We start from the raw sequence: 18,712 nt of genomic DNA, 5'->3' as shown, positions 1-18,712 counted from the left end.
CATCACTTCCATTGAAAGCACATTTGAAGGAGATCTTTTAATATTCAGTATGAACAGAAGGAATGACTACATTGAGAATACTGTGCGCATCTTTGTGTCTGAAATCATTGTTTATTTCAACTCTGGGAAAAAAAAAAAACATACAACTTGTTATTTCAGCTTCACACTGTACAAGTAACTGTTTTTAAAAATCACTTACAGTCCTGTATTTACATTGTTCTGGCGTCCATTTACAAAATCACAACTATTTCACTTTCTGCTCCAATTCACTGCTTGATGCTCTCATACACTTCAAATCTGTACTGGATTCCGTTCTCCTCCTGCAGCTCTTTTGGGACTCCTGGAAACCTGCAGGAGAAAGCACATAAAGTTACGACGCAAACTGATAACTGGTCTATCATATATGTAATCTGTGTTTCCAGAGCTAAGCAGTTTACTTGGTAGGTACCATATTACAATAAGTGAAACTACAAAAGAAAAAGACACGGCAATGATCTTACTCAGGCAGTAGACGATATTTGTCCACGCTGATTTTAGGAAGGAATGTGTCACACTCGAACTGCTTCAGGATTTGTGTGACGAACAATCTCCTCGTCCCCGGGCTCTCCATCAGCTCCTGGGTAGCCCACAGCAACCAAACATAATTACAAACAGAAGAACAGGGTGTGTAGAGTGAAGTATTTTATTTCTGCTCATCCTTAAGTTCTCCATCATGACCATGTCATACGGCTGCAACCAGTCTGACAGTAAAATTGTATATTATCGGTTATCAAGTGTTTGCCACTGTCAATCTCAATACATTAAGCCTCATTAACAAAAAGTAAATAGAGCAGTTTTCCATGTCGTACCTTGTATAGAGAGCTGCCTCCTATCACCCAGACCTGGTCAGCCCGGTCTGCCAGCTCACTGTCCAGCAGCCTGAGAGCTGAGCTGAAATCTGCAGCCAGGTAGTGAGCTCCTGCAGGGGGCACTCTGCAAAACAACCACATTTGGAATTCAGATTATATCTACCTGCCCAAGTAGATCCTACGCATGGGAAACACTGGCATTAAGTGGTTGGTGACTGAGGGGTTAGACGTACTTGAGCTCCCTGCTGAGGACGATGTTGATCCTGTTGTTCAAAGGTCTGTTCTTCTCTGGGATGGAAAACCACGTCTTCCTGCCCATGATTACCACATTCTGCTTTCCTACAGGACAGTGAGAGGGTCAACACCTGACATACGACCTGACTTCAAATATTATGACAGAATATTTCCCTGTAAATGTAAATGTGAACAAAGAACAGCAGTAGGATGTCACTTCTTTTTCTTCTTCACTCCAATTTCTTAAATACATCTGGTGATATTTTACTACCGGTACCTCTGAACTAAACTCATGATCCAGTTAATGCTGAGTAAACCTAAACTTTTACAGGTTTGGTCTTAAAAGCTTCTTGCTCTAACAACACATGGAAAGCCTGCTTACCTCTCCTTACATGTGAGAAGACTGAATGACCAAAAATATTAGTCATCTAGTCATTTTTAAACAGCATGTTTACTATGCTTCTTATCTAATACTGTATTTATGTATCTCACATAAAAACAAACATAGCCAATTGAATACTTGAATTTTGATCGGTGCAAACACAACCTCCATGGTAAGGTGTATTTCCCTCAGTCACACTTTTCAGAAGTCCAAAGTCTGTTCCTTACAACTTTTGTTGTAAAGGCAATATTTAACTTTTTACAGCCTAATGTCTCCTGACTTTAACTTCTACCTACTTTGTTCTTATGACACATACGTTTATATTGCTTATTTCTGTTGGAATATTCTTATTATATATATTATTATTTCTCACCTCACATTCTTAAGATAAGATAAGATGTATGTTTATTGATCCACCTTGGGAGAAATTCAAATGGACACAGCAGTACAGTTGAAAAAAAGTAGCAGCGTAAGGGTGAAAGTGATCAAAAAAGATAAAATACTATATACAGTAAACAAAGGCGGCACGGTTATGCAGTGGTTAGCACTGTCGCCTCACAGCAAGAGGGTTCTGGGTTCGAACCTGCTGCTACCCTTCTGTGTGGAATTTGCATGTTCTCCCTGTGCCTGCGTGGGTTCTCTCCAGGGGCTCCGGCTTCCTCCCACAGACCAAAAACATGCAGGTCAGGTTAATTGGTGACACTAAGTTGCCCGTATGTGTGAATGTGAGCTTGAATGGTCGTCTGTCTAATATATGTTAGCTCTACAATGGACTGGTGATCTGTCCATGGTGTACCCTGCCTCTCGCCCAATGACAGCTGGGATTGGCTCCAGCCCCCCGCCCTTTACCCTCTAGAGAGGATAAGCCGTTTGGAAAAAGAATGAATGAATACAGTAAACAATCTCTGTGTAAATAAATGTGCAATATGCAGATGTTCCTGAGATTGTGTGCAGTGTTCCTGGGATTTACATAGTAAAATGCAATGTTCTTAACACAGCTGATGGAACAGAATAACAAACATGTTCATCTGTGTGAGACAAATAAAACTTTGACCTCTGAACCAGGAGAAGTTATGAATGTCAGAACAAAGTGAGGTTACCTTCCACAGATGCTGTTGCTGTCATCTTTCGGAAATGTTTGAATTCATTACTGTAAAAGAAGAAATATATCAATGAAAGACAAAACTGATACATTTGTAGTGTTCCACCAAAACTGATACATTTGTAGTGTTCCCCCAGCGTTACCAGATGTGCCTTAACTATGGTATCTGTGTGATTATTTTGCTCTCTGTATGATCAATAATACCAAAAGTGCCATAATGTGCAACAAGTTGATTGTTTTGTGATCAGTACTTGTAACGTTACAGAGCAGCCTGGTCATGCTGCTTTCCAGAGAAGTTAAATCTAACATCTACACTGCTGAGGAGAGAGTCAACAAGTTGGACAGTAGCCTACCTGTCTAGATCAATATTTAAATATCACACTGTCCAAATAGCTTCTTCTAATATGCCTCCTTTGATAAGAAATTAAACATTAGAAAATGCTTTTGAGTCATATTTGTGACCCAAAATGCCTATTTATGGGGCGTCCGTGAACGCATCGCGTGTTTTCCGATATTACACATTTACGTTTATTAGTTATGTTGGTTATGACTCACGCATGATCATTTTAAACCTCTGTTACAACCTGGCAACGCTGAGCTCCACTACTGAACCTCTCATTCTAGCTTTCAGTCCATTAAACCGTGAGGAAGCAGGACTTACTTGAGTCTAACCGGATGCCACGGCAGGTTTCCATTCATACCGATGCCCAGGTCAGGACACACCGCCACTATACTGTTCAGGATGCGGGACATTATACCAGAAACACCTCTGCTCCTCTGCACTGTTTATTATTCTCTGTAGGTTCCCGCCAGCATATTCTTCTTCTTCTTCTTTGATGTTTAACGTCAGCTTGCATCAAATAATATGTCGCACTACTGCCATCTGCTGGAGCCTACATGCTTTTGCTGATATGTGTTCTTTATGAAGATTGAATATTTTCCTCATGTTTAATCTGGTCTAAATTTTATTTATTTAAGTGATTGTTTAGTCTGATGTTCTCCTTAACGGTATTAATCACAATTATTCCCACTGTGCCCGTTTGTTGAAATTTCACAATAAAACCCTCTGTTCGCTCTGTAGGGAGACTGATCACATGATCTCATATTAACCTGTGATCAGAACATTAAAGCATTTTTTCTAATTATGACTCACATCCATTTATTTTGTTTTATTGTCGGTTGTTAATAGTTGTGGTCGGTAACTCCAAATATCATCTCCTATCATGCATGAAATCCTGAAATATTGTATTTGAATTTCCTGAATTTTGACTTTATGGTCAAAACCAAGTCAAACAATCTATATGTTATTCTGACTTTGACCTTTCGCGAAACTAATTCCTTTATAGGTTAGTTCTTCGTTGTCTTTCCATCTTCTTCTTGATGTCGTATTCTATCTCTGGTACAAATTTGGTTACATTTCACTGCACCAATGTGGAGGAATCTCACCTCAAAATCACCTCCAAAATGAATAATATGTATTTACATTATCCTAACCTTTGACCTTTCACCAAATTCATTCCTTCATAGGTTAGTTCATGGTTGTCATGCTATCTTCTTCCTGATGTCTTATTCTATCTCAGGTAATATTTCATTACCTACATTATATTACACACGACCCTGAACTTTGCTAATAATAATAATAATAACAATAACTGCTTGGTCCCTATTGTTCCCTGAATCTCTGTCTGTCTGTGACTCTCATATCTAAACAACTGTTCATCCGATCTACTTCAAACTTTGCCAGTGTATTGCTCACTACCTAGAGATGTTTCAACTCCAACTACACTAATACGTGACAGTTTTATAATCAGTCAGAGTTTACCTTTTCCACAAGAACTAGCATAGCACTACACTCCAGTGTCACAGGCAGAACAGGCATTGTACTATTAAAAAAAAAACAATAGGTTATTAATACTTTTTGCCAGGGGGGTATTCCAGCCCCTGGCACTTTTGTGTCTGGCCCTAAATGCATTTGCATTTTGGCTTGCAAACCTTCATCAGGATCATCATAAAAAAACACATTACATACATACATAAATACATACATACATAAAACACCACATACAAATACATGTATGAAAGTGCTAAATGTGGGAAGAGCAAGGGCAGGTGTGTAATTCGGCAAAGGAGGGAAAATCAGTACAGGATGACATGAAGGGAAACACACAGCAGCTGTAACCCTAACCCTAACCTTAACCCTAACCCGCTTACCCTAACCCTAACCCCAACTCAAACCCTAACCTTAACCTGCAATTCTAGGACCCCAAGTTTTCCTAACGATTTGGATGACGTGCAGCAACAATGACTGTGTGTGTGTGTGTGTGTGTGTGTGTGTGTGTGTGTGTGTGTGTGTGTGTGTGTGTGTGTGTGTGTGTGTGTGTGTGTGTGTGTGTGTGTGTGTGTGTGTGTGTGTGTGAAATAAAATGAGTGTCTTTCCTCTCTCCATTCAAATATCTGGTTGAGATCTAGTAACTGCAAATAGCTTAGCATATGATTCCATCTATATTTTACCTGATAATGAGTTAATTATGCTAATTACACAAACATGCACATCTTAGCAACCAAGTTGAATTGCATGACAAAAAGTATTTTTTGGGTGAAGTAAACCCATAAAACTAAGGTCCTAGAAATGCGATCCTGAAACTGCAGCCTCCGGTATTGCAGGAACATAGTATTGAGAAATTATTATGTTATGTTACATTAATGTTATTTTTGCCCAAATCCTGCATTAGAACCAAAAAGACAGTCCCCCTGTGAATGTCTCACATGGTTTAATTCAATAAATATATAAATGAATTAATGAATATTTCACCAAACTCAAAGATCACAGGAAAAGTTAAAAAAAATGACTGAAAAGCAATATGTGTATCAGAACTCCTCTGAACTCCGTTTCCTCTTATTTTATCTTGCATTAATCATCTAACTCTACCAGACTAACTAGCTAAATGTATATGAAGTAGTTCAAACTGGCTCCACCTCCATCAGCTACAACAGTAACATGCTGCTCAAACACTGACACATTAATCATTGAACTAATAATATCATATAGAATATTTGACTGTAATATTTCTTAAATGAGTGTTTGAGAGGTTGATATACATGATTTATATTTTGAGTTGAAATGAAATGACAGATTAACCTGCAGAGATGTTTAATAAAGTGAAAATGATGAACACTTTTGCTAATTATGAACTTATTGTCCCTACAGATATTATACCACTATACAGAATCCTTTTTTATTCACTTTTCAACATTTATTTCACAAAAATGACACAAATACAGACAACAATCACATTTAAAGTTTACAATTCTATACAGTTCAGACTGGCCCATGGATCCAAGCCGGGGGTCCAGTGAGCAGAGCTGCAGTGCAGTCAGACACGCTGCTCTGAAGAAGACCTCTGAAGAATCTTGTCCAACGTGCTCTGGATGCTGGTCAGAAACACCTGGTTTCCAGCTGTGGTCAGGTGCACTCCATCAGGCAGAAATGTGTTCTTGTTGTAGAACTTCAGGTAGAGATGTTCAATGAGTTCACCTCCGATGTAGTCAACGTTCTTCCTCATGAACTTGTTGACAGACTTCCTGTCGTTATTTATCTGCACAGGTTTTCCATGTCTCCACTGCTGCCGCTCACTGATGCAGGAAAAAGCCATCTGCATGGAGGGAAACTGTGCACGCAGCTGCTGTAAATCCCTCTGCATCAGGAATGCCAGTTTCTTGGAGGACATCAGTCCGAGGTCGTTGCCACCGGCATGGACAACTAAAATGTCTGGGGGACTCTGGTTGGCTAACTCGGCATAAAAACTAGGAAGGACACCACCCCAACGCATCCCTCCTTTACCAAACCATTGAATGTTGGCATTAAGTCCCAGATTCTTGCCGTACTCTTTCTTGGCTGCTTCCTCCCCTCGACGAATGTAACTGTCGCCGATGATCCAGATGTTTGGCACTCTGGATGTCACCGTACAGGGTCTGGTTCCTTTTGAAGATACCTTAGCCACAGTGCAAGAAGTCTCTTTGGAGGTATTTGGCAGTACTATGACTTTCTCCTCTGTGTTTGTGGTAATCCTCCTTCTCTTCCTCTCTGGGGAGGACATCTCTTGGTCTTTGTGGTCATCCTGTGACACTTCAGAGAAGGGCCTTTTCATGGCAAGTCTTCTTCTGCAGATTTTTATCTTCTTCCTCTGAGGAGAAGAGAGCTCTGCAGTTCTGCGGCTGTCCTGTGTTATTTCTGTGTAGGACCTTTTCACAGCAGATCTTCCTCCACAGATCTTCCTCTTGTCCTTGTAAGAGGAGAACATCTCTGAGTTTCTGTTAATGTCAGAAGCAACAAAACATCTGGATCTCAACATTTTACGATATGAATCCTTTTATATGAAACTCTTTCTGAACTTTTTCTAAAACTCTTCTCGATAAGTTGATCAGGAACTGGTCTGGTGTTGTGCACTCACAAAGTGGAACTGATGCGGTTCTAGAACTTTTGATGTATGATGTCATAATATATGATAACATAATATGTTATGACATCATACATTATGACATCATTATGACGACCTGACAGAAATGACATCATCATTATGATGTCATTTCTGTCAGGTCGTCATGGAGACAGAGTCAGCTGGCAAAATGCAGCTTCACAATAATCTGAATAGTAAATACAGATGTCTGATGATCTACTGATATATACTGATGATTAAAATGGACAATTTGTCTTGATAGCAACCCAGAGTGTTTGATCATCTTTATGACAGGAAGTAAACTGTGTCACAAATTCATTTTGCATTTAACATTAAAGAGTTGCACTTAACTTTACGTTCCTCCCTGTTAACAGCTAATTAATGGTTCATAACACAATATAATGTACTTGTAAGCAGGTATAAGTGTATATAAATGCATTTGTCCACAACAACCATAAGTAGAGCTGGTGTATAAACAGTATATGCATGTTAGGAGGGAAATGTTTTATTGACAAAAAATACATTGATAAAGTAACTACAAATATCCACAGTGTTGGAAAGTAACTAGTTACATGTAACAGTGTTATGTTATTTAATTAGAAAATAAATGTAAGTGTAATCTGTTACAGTTACTGATGAAAATGTTGATGATTACAAAGGAGGTTACATCTGAAGTCACACCTTTAACATTTTACTCAGGAGGGTTTTTTCCTCATTTTTTAATAATGACATTCCTTACGTCATCTAACATGTTACTGAATACATATATTGCTGTTTTTAATTCTTTGAAATCAGTATTTTTTATATTTATATTTATTTTACATTGTAAATTAATCATGATGTGGGCTTATTTGGAGCACACATGGGCTTAAATGGTGTCACAGTACCAATTAGGCCCATGCCAGACGTGTTTTGTAAAATATCTTTATTTTATATTTTAAAATTTACATGAACTAATGAATACATTTTCAAATGAGAGATAAATGTTGCTTTATAAGAAATGATCTCTCTTATAAATCATGTCAGTATCCATGAAAAACAGCTGAACTTAGATTTTGGTGATTAATGGGAACACTTACCCTAACAGCTGAAAACATTTGTTAGAAAATTAGAAAAGTCATCAAATATAATAAGTTACAATACTTTGATGAAGTCGTTAAAATAATATAATATCACAGGCTGCTTGGACAGTGTTTCCCTGTTGAGTTGTGGTGGAAGTATAGTAACAAAGAGACTTTGGTACTAAAAACACTGTAACGTTGAAACATAGAAGATGAAGATTTGACTCATTTGGACGACTGAAGCTTCATATTAGCTTCAGATCAACTTTTAAATCCATGTTTACACAGAAGGAGGACTGTGGATTTAGTCCTCCATCACTTCCATAGTAAGTGTAATATGAAGGGATCTTCTAATGGTCAGTATGAACAGGAGGAATGATTACAACAAGAAAAACAGGTTTCAATGTTCATTTGGGTTCCTGACAGACATTTGTGAACCTCAACCAAACAGTTAAATTCTCATCTGGTCATAGTCAGGATTTTATAAAGAAAAGGTCATGGATCAAATTAATCTGCGCACCCATTCACTCCCTGCCTTATGTATTTTATTTGACTGTCCAATTAAGTTCTCTATATTAATCCCTAGCATTAAGCTCTAAATAATGTTTCAAAGCCTCAACACACTGGCAAGAAAACTCTTCTTGTGTCTGGATGTGGTTTATATGGAGGGACACACTGCAACTTCATCGGATTGTTCATGGTCTGCCTATAAATCTTCACTCCTGTAGGTCTTATCCTTGGGTCAACAGAACTAGTAAAACATGGCCAAAACATGGCTTGTCGCTGTTGCACGTGACCTGGGTCCTGGTGGGGATGCAGTTTGTCTTCACAAAAACTGAAATTACATGATATAGTGTCTGCATACTTATCTAGATCATCTTTTCTTAATTCTCACCACAGGCTTGATACATTGTCAGGATCAGGTGAATTAAACAGTGAGATCCAGGGCTGCACTAGTGGGAAAAGAGTTAATGACTTGCTCTAAAAAGTTGTCAAATTTAAATTGAAATCATCATATAAAATTCCCACAAAGGTTTCAACTGTAAAATGTTAACCCATCTCTAACAACCAGAACCTCAGATTTCTCAGTAGCTAAATTAATTGATTTAGGATTTGACGGTGTAAAATGAGCAAATGAGTCAAGGGCTGTTTCTACAACAGAACAATTCTACTTAAAGAATTTCAACCAGTACAAATAGATTTCAGTTTTATTGTAACTGCCATGTTACAATAAGAACTTCAGTAGAAAAACGTACAAGCAATATACACACACACCATTTCTGACAAATCTAACATTGTGCTATTTTACAGCTGGAACACCATACAGCAGCTTTCACATCAGTCAGGAGCTTGAGCCCAACTCTGCTCCATCTATAGAAAGAATAAAGCTGCTGCTTCCACATTGAAAAGTCAGTAGAAAAGTCCAGTATCTAATATCACCTTTGGAATATGACCATTTGGCCCATAGGAAGCCTGCGTACATCATATCCGTCCTGTCAGTAGTGGACAACAATGATAAGACCAGTGGCCCTCACTGGCTGAATGTATGTGTAAAAGCAGGCACGTGGTCTGAGTGTGTGTTTCAGTCTCTGTGTGACAGCCTCTCAGCTTCAGGGGGCGCTCTGACTGTGAATACAGCAGGGGCAACAGTGCAAGGAGTCATGGATGAACAGATCACAATCCATACAGAACGCTTTGAGACATGATGGACAGGTAAATACCTAGAAGCACAGAGAGAGAGAGAGAGTAGATAAATAAAGACAAATAGACATAGTGAAGTTGATTAGGTTTAGGTTAATTACACTCAAATCAAATTTAACTCCTTAACTCCAACAGTTCCAGACATTTGAACACATTTTTAGATCTTGAATATCAAAAACTAAATTTAAGACATTTTAAGACTTTTAAAGGATACGCAGGGACCCTGTTAAAATGTCTCCAAGACCAAGTGTGACAAAATAACGCTTGGCAAATCTCCTCTAGAGCCATGGAATTTCACAATGATTATCAAACTGAAAAGAGTCCCTTTAACATCATGTTGATAGAAACACTTACACATTTATCCTTCAGCTCTCCTTCACATCCTTGACAGAACCTAGAACCAGATCACAGCAGGTTAAGATATAATGAGGCACAGTATCTATGTGTGTGTGTGTGTGAGAGAGAGAGAGAGAGAGAGAGAGAGAGAGAGAGAGAACTAACTACCTGTCTCCTTGGAGCTCTTCCAGAGGACTCTCTGTAAAGACTTGGAGGGGGAAGAGGTGGTGGAAGGATCTGGCAAGATGAGGGGCTGACACCAGAGTCAAACCTTGGAGACAAAACGACACGCATGCACGCACCCGTCGCGTCACACACACACACACACACACACACACACACACACACACACACACACACACACACACACACACACACACACACACACACACACACACACACACACACACACACACACACACACACACACACACACACACACACACACACACACACACACACACACACACACACACACACACAGTCAGAATCCATAGTTCTTGTACTGGTTTGAACATTTAAAGCAGCAAAGACACAGTCCTCATACAGTACTTTTTGATTCTTCTGATATGACACTGAATCCTGCTGCTATCAGACATACCACAGACTTTACACTCCACGGGAAGCTCTGTGTACTTGGAGTGACACTGTGGACAGAAGTATCCTCCCAAAGACAGACCAGGAGCGCTGCTGCTGTCTAAATGACTGAGACAAACATCAGAAGCAGCTCATTACACAGAGGATTTACAACAGTGTAAAACAAAGCAGCTGCTCACAGCACGGGCCACAGAGTTGAATGGAAACAATGTTTTCTACTTACGACATGCTGAATGAAGGCTTGGCGTCCTGGTCAGTCAGAGAGGCCATGGTGTGCTGAGGAAAACCTGAACATACACACCATTCAAATCAGTCTCACACAAAAGATACCGAAAATTTGCTCTGACCTGCTAAACTTAACCTAAACCTATTTAATGAAACTACAAAACCTTGCCCACAAAGTGCCACATCTCAGCAATACATAGATAAAGAATCATATAGATTCCCAACTATCCCTGTATTGTTTCAAAGCAGCTGAAGACACAGGGCAGGTATGATGGTGTTACATTAGCAGCTGTTTGTTAGCTCTTTACAATGAGCACTAACAGTGGAGACAGCATCTGTACACTGACCCATGCGTATTAAAGAGCATTCAGACGAGGAGCTGGCAGGTGGAGGTTTGACGTGCAGCATCAGCAGCTCTTTGAAGTGGCTCTCGTCCAGGATGACGTGGTATGAGCCGCCCGTCTCCCTGGTCAACACTGTGCACACCCGCACCTCCGCTGACAGGCCGATCACAGACACCCGCACCTTCAGAGACTTCAGGGTCTGACAGTGGAGGACACACAGTAGGAAGTAACACATTACAGGAGGAAGGGTTTCTATGGCCCTTAATTAGAATTTACAATGTCACCTTTTGGTTCTTGATGTCTGTAACTTTATAGCTGTAATTTTATCATTAAAAATTATCTTATCATTTTTTCTCTTATCTTTGTTATTGTTCAAGAAATTATTCATGGAAATTATTGTTAATTTATGTTGTTATTAAAAGTGCTATATAAATACAGTTTGTCGTTATTATTATTATTATTATCATCATTGTCATCATCGTCATCATCATTATTATTATTATTATTGTTACCTGCCATTCTCTATTGTGGTAAGCCGTCAGTGGCTGCAGCTGTGGTTTTCCTGGGTTTATGATGTTCTTTTTATAAGATATATAGGTCGTATTTGATGTATTTTTTATCCTTTCTCCTAAATCAAGTTAAATATAGCTATATATATGAAATTCATTTAAATAAAAAAGTTTTTCTTAACACTTACATACTGTTCATATTCAGGCTTTTCTCAATATCCCCTTATAATTATTCTCTATACATAATTTTGTTTTGTTTATAAAGTTGAATATTTTCCATTTTTCGATATTCTGAGTCACAGTCATCACATTTCTGGCTAAAAGAAAAGTTTTTTTCTCTCTCGAATGTACAAAATGGGTCAAATTATAGCCTGAACAATAAGGGTTCAACTGTAAAATATCATGCCTCCATTACATCTCTGTAGTGTTTGCTAACCAAATTAGTAAAAATAAGTGTTTTTTTTTTGTATTTGTATTTTTTTTTATTGATATCAGAACTTTTTTACACCCTAATATTGGTCTCAGCATCAGCCCCAAAATTCCTGTCAGGCTCTAATCTTGATCCCAAACTGCAATGAGGAGACTTGTGAACAGTGTGACGACAGTGTGTGACTTCACCTTGATCAGTTCGTAGATGTTGGCTGGGTCACATGTGGTGAGGCTGCTGAGGATGATCAGGATCTCCCGGCTCGTGTGTCCAGGCATGTGTCTTCATACAAAGGCAGGCAACAGCTGAGTGACATTCAGTATCATTCGATATCAGAGAGGCCGATCTTTAAAAATACACAGTGAGGAACCTACTTGAGAGTCTGTATGGCGAGGTTGAGAGAGTTGTAGAGGGACGGCTCTCCTATACACACGGTGTCCTTTGCTTTCTTCAGAGCAGCAGTGTGCTTCTTTGGATTCCCTGGTGGTGAAACAAAAACATTACATCACAGTACAATGAAGATGTGCAGATAACTTCACAGACTGGAATGTATGTATGTATATGTATACATATACATATATATACATATATATATCCCCTTCTTGTGGTTTAAATAAAATACAAAGATGTTATAAACATCTGTACAGAGGAAGTGTTACATCTTTATATTCAGTGTTGAGAATCTGATGTCAACAGTTTCTTTTATTCTCACCTGCCAGGTCAGTCAGCTTCTCAGCTCTTTTATTCTTTGTAGTGATGAGGCCCACCTAAAGACACGAAACACATGTTCTTGAGTCACATAACAGCTGCTGGCAGCTTGCTGGGGGTTCAGTTCAACCAGATAGAAAAACAGCTGATGACAGAATATTAAAGTCTCACTCTACTTCTTTTATTATTGTCATTTGAAGTTCACTTTAACAAAACACAGACTGCCATTAAGGGCCGGAACAGAGTTATTAACCTTTAATACCGCGGTCAGCAACACAAAAGTAACATTATTGGCAAAGGCTAAAGCTGAAAAGTAAAGCTGACGAGATTGTATGAACTTACCTGACTGATGGGGTTTTGGTCAAAATACTCTTCAACAAAAGCTTCTATCAGCTGTAAGTAGAAGGAGAGAGGAGATGATGTTTTATAGCTGAATGGCTGCTGGTGTTAGGTGTGATGAGTGTGCAACAGAACGTACCTTCAGAGTAGAGGTGAGGCGGTTCGGCTTCAGGTCGTGGTCATCCATACTTCTTGAACAGTCAATCACCACATAGAGATGACGCATCTACAGAGCGCGACATCAAATGTGATCACAAGTTATTTGGTTATAATAATCTAATTCTAAATGACTTTATCCCTAAAATTAAAGTTAAATTAAAGTTTAAAAAGATAGAAAGGCTAAAAAATAAGATTAAGAGAGATCAAAAGAAGTGCCAAAAAAAAAAAAAAAAAACCTGAGTTAAAGTAAAGAGACAGATAGCGTCAGTGTGGATGCTGGAGAGTGAGGAGTGTAGTAATAATGTGTTGTATTGTTCAGGAGCCTGATAGCCTGTGGATAGAAACTGTTTGTGAGTCTTGTACTCCTTGATTTGACACTCCTGTAGCGTCTCCCTGACGACAGGAGCGTGAAGAGACTGTGATGTGGGTGTGTGTTGACCTTAATGATGTTAATGATGACCCTGGTGTTATAAATGCGCTGTAGTGATGGGAAGGCTGTTCCAGAGAAGGAAGTGAACTGAAGACCTTCACTGTGTAATAGTACAATATAAACACTGTTGCATATTGTCTCAGAAAATAACGATATTATTGTAATTTGAAGATCATTTTATACCACTGATATAATGATAGTATAATAGCATAAATAAGTAAGGGGGGTGGGAGGTACTTGTGTAAAAACACAGACTGTCATTATGGACCAGGACAGAGTTATTTACCTTTAATTCCATATAAGCGACACCACTCGTGAATAGCCTCTTAGCTATGGAATTAGATTTGTGCAAAATGAAACAAACTTCTTAAATGTCAAACAAAAATAGGAATTTGAGAGAACATAAAACTAATTTCAAAAATAAAACTTGTAACTTGCAATCAAATATTTGTCAAATAGTGTAAAATATTGGCCTTTTACTCTTTTAATAATGCATTATTTTATATAAAGTGCCTCCATTAGCACGCCAGCTACCTACACGTAACTTCTGGGGCACTGAGCCTACTGAGCTGTGTCAGTCAAAAACTAATTAGCCAATGGGGACGCTCTGCTGAAAAAGCCCTCCCACCCGAGAGTCAGCGCAAAAGCTTAGAGAGAGAAGCAGAGGGAACCGTTAACAAAAGAATGCATTATCAAAAGAGTAAAAGGCCAATATTTTACACTATGAGAGAACATAAAACAATTTCAAAAATAAAACTTGTAACTTGCAATCAAATAATTTGTCAAAAATTCCTATTTTTGTTTGACATTTAAGAAGTTTTGTTTGTTTCATTTGGCAAAAATCTAATTCCATACTTAGCTGCTAATGTGAAGTGTGGCAATCTTGAGGTCAAAAATGATCAAGGTCATGTCCATGTATCAAGAAGTCCTTATATAGACATGATGATGCTGATAATTATGTTATTGTACCATAAGTTGATAACATATTTATTGAGACAGGCCCATACAAATAAACTCGCCTTGCAAGTTTAAAACATACTGAATATTTATGCTTTTCAGATTAGGCCATTACATGTGTGGAGGGACAGAGAATCTGAGGTCCCCTGGTGGGCCTTAGAGGCTATACTGTCATTGTGGTATAACCTCAACATATCCTTGATTCACAACTGGATAGCCTCCAATCAGAGTATAGCCTCTCTTGAGTGTACAACGGCACGGCTCAATAGCCAGACCCACAACTGTACATGCATGGTTAGACATAGCTGTATCCATAAGAGACTACCTCAAAAGAAGAGCTACACCTCTCCCACACCTTTCCACACAATAACGTAAGACCTAGGGACGTTCCAGCTGTTTAAGGAAACTGACAGTATATATTTATATTATGTAATAATGTCCTTTTCCTTCCAGTCCACTGCTGCTTTTATTTGGTTGGTGAATGTATTTTTTAATTTTTAATTTATAACTGACAGGATTCATATTTTTTATCATTCTGTAAAATTCCTTTCATGACTCTGTCTTGTTTACCCTTATTCTAATTGTTAATGTGCTGCCGTACTGTTGTTGTTTGTTTTGTGTGTTTTTTGAAAATAAAAAATGTTGATCACAAAAAAAACATAGTGAATATTTAGTGGTTTAATCTAGCCAGTCACATGATCTCAAGACTATTGAAACATTTGATCATATACTTCGTTGACAAAAAATGTAATTGGGTATTTTGCTCATTACAAACATGTAAAAGAAACTTTGTGGAACATTTGAAGAGATGATGTGGTGTCAGTGATTAGGAACCCTGCAGATAAAGAGTGGAACTTTAACCCTTAGATGCTGTTCATACTCTGACTCATAATTAGTCTCTACACCAATTCACATTCATAAATTCCCCATCAGTGATTAATAAATATGTGTTTAATCCTTCTTTTTGATTCATCTTGTGGAAAAAAGACATTCACAATCACTATTTTATGGTCCAGGAGAACATTTTATAGAATATGATGAATACAACGTGTTTGAATGTTGATTTTTGAATTTTGTTAAAAATACAGATCAAATGTGTACAATTCCATATACACAAATGTGTATCAGCTACACAAAAATAAAAAAAGTAATATTTTTGTATATTTGGTGTCACATTACAAAAAAGTCCAGCTAAAAGAAATGTGTTTATGGTGTTTTTACAGCTCTTAAATTAAAAAGGGTCAAATTTGACCCTGAACAATATGTAAGGGTTACGGTTCTGTATGAGGAAAGCTGAAGTCACTCACCATCCCCAGCCTCACTTGTCCATGGCTCTCTACAACCCTGTGATGTGAACAAAGACCGTTTCCATTCATTAATGTCGTAGTAATTATTGTCTGTATCTGTTAATACTCACTAATGCTCACTAACATGTATTTAATGAGTTACAAATAATGACACTATTACTCCAGTGTTAGTGTGAACAACATTGTTCTGAGACATTTGAAAAATGAACTAGAACCATAACAATAGAGCAAAAACTACATTTTAAACATTTTTGCTCATTTATTAAAAAGGACAAAATGATTGTTGCATCATATCCAAGAAGACTTTAGGCTGTAATCGCTGCCAAACATGGTTCAACCACATACTGAGTAAAGAATATTTCTGTTAATGTCTTATTTCACTTTGTCATCTGGAATAAATTAACAAAAGTCTCTAAAATCCAGTTTTCAATGAATGAATTGAAGTGATTGTAGCAGAAAGAAAGAAAGAAAGAAAGAAAGAAAGAGAGAAAGTTGTAACATCAACATCTAATCACATACACACACACCTTTTCCTTTTGGACTGGAACAGGATTTCCTCCACTGTGGCTTTGAGTGAGCCGGACTCATCCTCCTTCAGCACTTCCCTGTGAGAGAACACACACAGTGAGTTCCAACAACAACATGTGAGCACATGACTCAGACCTCTATGCTTTCTCCTAAGCAGTCTCACCATGTCCTCTCATAGCCGCCTTCCCAGCGCTTGGCTCTCTCTGGTTCTTCATCCATTCTGACTTTCTGATATTCAGTAAGATCTGGGAAACAACAGAGTCTTCATTTCTCAAAAATATTTGTTACAAAATTAGATGACTTCATCAGAAAGCACACTGTATGAACAGCATTGAGACAGATAGGACTTTGTTTGCATTTATAGAATTTATGGGAGAAATATTAACTGCAATAGAAAACAAAGAATATGCAGCAATGATCTGAATGATCAGAAAAGCATGTGACACACTCAAATATTTGTGTTTGTTGGAGTTTCCCAAATAAGGACCAAGAGTAGTTGTAAACTGCCTTTAAAATCTGATCAAAAAGGTACATTGTGGTGTTTTCTTGTAAACAAATAAAAGTTATGTTGTTGTTGTACAATACATATTAATCAATCAATCAATCAATGATATATTTATATAGCGCCAAATCACAACAAAAGTCATCTCAAGGCACTTTACACATAGAGCAGGTCTAGACTGCACTCTTTAATGTACACAGTACATTCATATGTGATTGGAGGGATAGTACTTTCTTGGCTGACCAGTATGTGGGGAAAACATTGATGCAAGTTTTAAGTTACTTTAGAAGAATGTATTATTTGGTCTCATGGAAAATAACAGAAACATTCCCATTTGTTCATGATAAATCTTATTACTAAAATGACCACATTTCATATGCATAAATGTAAATTTAAAGATTAGAAAACCATGCTGCTTTATTGCATTTAGCAATACATTCATTCATTCATTCAAATACATTCAAACGGAGGAGGGTAAATGCACAGTACTTTATAGTAAATAGAGAGTGATTTCAACACTTCGGCATGTTCATTTACACTGTTTGTACTGCACTGCCCTGATCAAACTGCTCTGCTCTGTATGACAATAAACTGAATTGAATTGAATATTATCATAGACTGTACAGACTGTGATGTTGTCACGTACATGGGTATGACAAAGTGAAACAGATAGGACTCTCTTTCAGTGTTCATAAGAGCTCATCTGTTGGTCGGTCAGTCATTTATATGAGGAACGTAAAGACTGCTCCACACTGTTTATACCACAGTCAACGTTAAACAGGTATATATCCTACAATGTCTCCATAAACCAATGCTAACAGTGTAAAACAACTTTTGCCATAATAGAAAAGCTCAATAGTTCAACGTAACCGTACAATAATATGAAGTAAACAGAGGCGACTAACGTTACTGTACGTCTATTTAACATAGCTAACGTTCAGCTAGCTAGCTAACAGTCGTGTGAACAGGTGACGTCATCCAAGCTATATTTCCCATCTATTTCATTCCTTTTTCTATTCAGTGATACAACTTAATAGCTAAATATTTCAAAACAATCATCAGTCATACCTTCAACACCGGTGCTTAGTGCCAGCTGGTGCAACAGAGTTTTCTTCCGGAGAGATACAAGCTCTACAGAGAAAAAGATTCCGCCCTGTTAATTACTAACCTGGTTTGTTTTACAGAATCTTCTCAAGGATTTAGAGATGACCAAAGAGGCAAGATTACTCTGATTTCTGCTTATTTCTGAAAGCTAAAATATAATTTATTTTGCCTCAAATGTTCTCTCTTAGAGCAATATTGTGCTGGGCCAGAGGAAGGTTGAGGCAGAAAAGGAGAGAGGTGCAGCTAAAGTGCACCTGAAGGAGCTGAGTCAGGAGAAAGATCAGCTGAGAGGAGAGGTGCAGGAGCTGAACAACAAGGTGGATCAGCTGAACCAGGCTATCCAGGAGTGCAGATCCACAGAGAGACAGCTGGAGCAAAGGGCAAAGCAGCTGGAGGTTGGGAAACATTTAAAAAAAAAAAAAAATCTGTTTCCTCCAATTTTTTTGATCTAGGTG

General features: G+C 38.1%; 2 protein-coding genes across 2 annotated transcripts; both read right to left on the bottom strand.

Annotated features, from left to right (window-relative positions):
- Positions 1–32: 32 nt before the first annotated feature.
- dhfr (dihydrofolate reductase) lies at positions 33–3,371 on the bottom strand. The gene is made up of 6 exons (XM_062417228.1): positions 3,228–3,371; positions 2,565–2,614; positions 1,082–1,187; positions 849–972; positions 501–616; positions 33–348 (listed from the first exon to the last, which is right to left on the bottom strand). Exons 1-6 carry the CDS (start codon positions 3,317–3,319, stop codon positions 267–269), a joined length of 570 nt encoding a protein of 189 aa, XP_062273212.1. The 5' UTR covers positions 3,320–3,371; the 3' UTR covers positions 33–266.
- A 5,907-nt stretch (positions 3,372–9,278) lies between these two features.
- gtf2h2 (general transcription factor IIH, polypeptide 2) lies at positions 9,279–18,239 on the bottom strand. The gene is made up of 15 exons (XM_062417536.1): positions 18,222–18,239; positions 16,815–16,921; positions 16,651–16,728; positions 16,124–16,160; positions 13,410–13,496; positions 13,274–13,324; positions 12,936–12,990; positions 12,598–12,703; positions 12,415–12,505; positions 11,291–11,486; positions 10,942–11,005; positions 10,723–10,826; positions 10,290–10,392; positions 10,140–10,179; positions 9,279–9,805 (listed from the first exon to the last, which is right to left on the bottom strand). Exons 2-15 carry the CDS (start codon positions 16,868–16,870, stop codon positions 9,695–9,697), a joined length of 1,179 nt encoding a protein of 392 aa, XP_062273520.1. The 5' UTR covers positions 16,871–16,921; positions 18,222–18,239; the 3' UTR covers positions 9,279–9,694.
- Between the last annotated feature and the right edge of the window lie 473 nt (positions 18,240–18,712).

Source organism: Scomber scombrus, chromosome 4 (assembly GCF_963691925.1).
Source record: "Scomber scombrus chromosome 4, fScoSco1.1, whole genome shotgun sequence".
Taxonomy (NCBI): domain Eukaryota; kingdom Metazoa; phylum Chordata; class Actinopteri; order Scombriformes; family Scombridae; genus Scomber; species Scomber scombrus.
Note: the sequence above shows the minus strand (reverse complement) of the source record. Positions and strands in the feature narration are given on the sequence as shown.

Coding starts and splice junctions, on each gene's coding strand:
- dhfr (XM_062417228.1), bottom strand. CDS start 3,319: ATGTCCCGCATCCTGAACAGTATAGTGGCGGTGTGTCCTGACCTGGGC. Junction 2,615..3,227: donor TGGCATCCGGTTAGACTCAA/GTAAGTCCTGCT, acceptor CTTCTTTTACAG/TAATGAATTCAAACATTTCC. Junction 617..848: donor GAGGCAGCTCTCTATACAAG/GTACGACATGGA, acceptor TGGGCTACCCAG/GAGCTGATGGAGAGCCCGGG.
- gtf2h2 (XM_062417536.1), bottom strand. CDS start 16,870: ATGGATGAAGAACCAGAGAGAGCCAAGCGCTGGGAAGGCGGCTATGAG. Junction 13,325..13,409: donor GCCTCACCTCTACTCTGAAG/GTACGTTCTGTT, acceptor TTCTACTTACAG/CTGATAGAAGCTTTTGTTGA. Junction 9,806..10,139: donor GAGAGCTGAAGGATAAATGT/GTAAGTGTTTCT, acceptor CTGTGCTTCTAG/GTATTTACCTGTCCATCATG.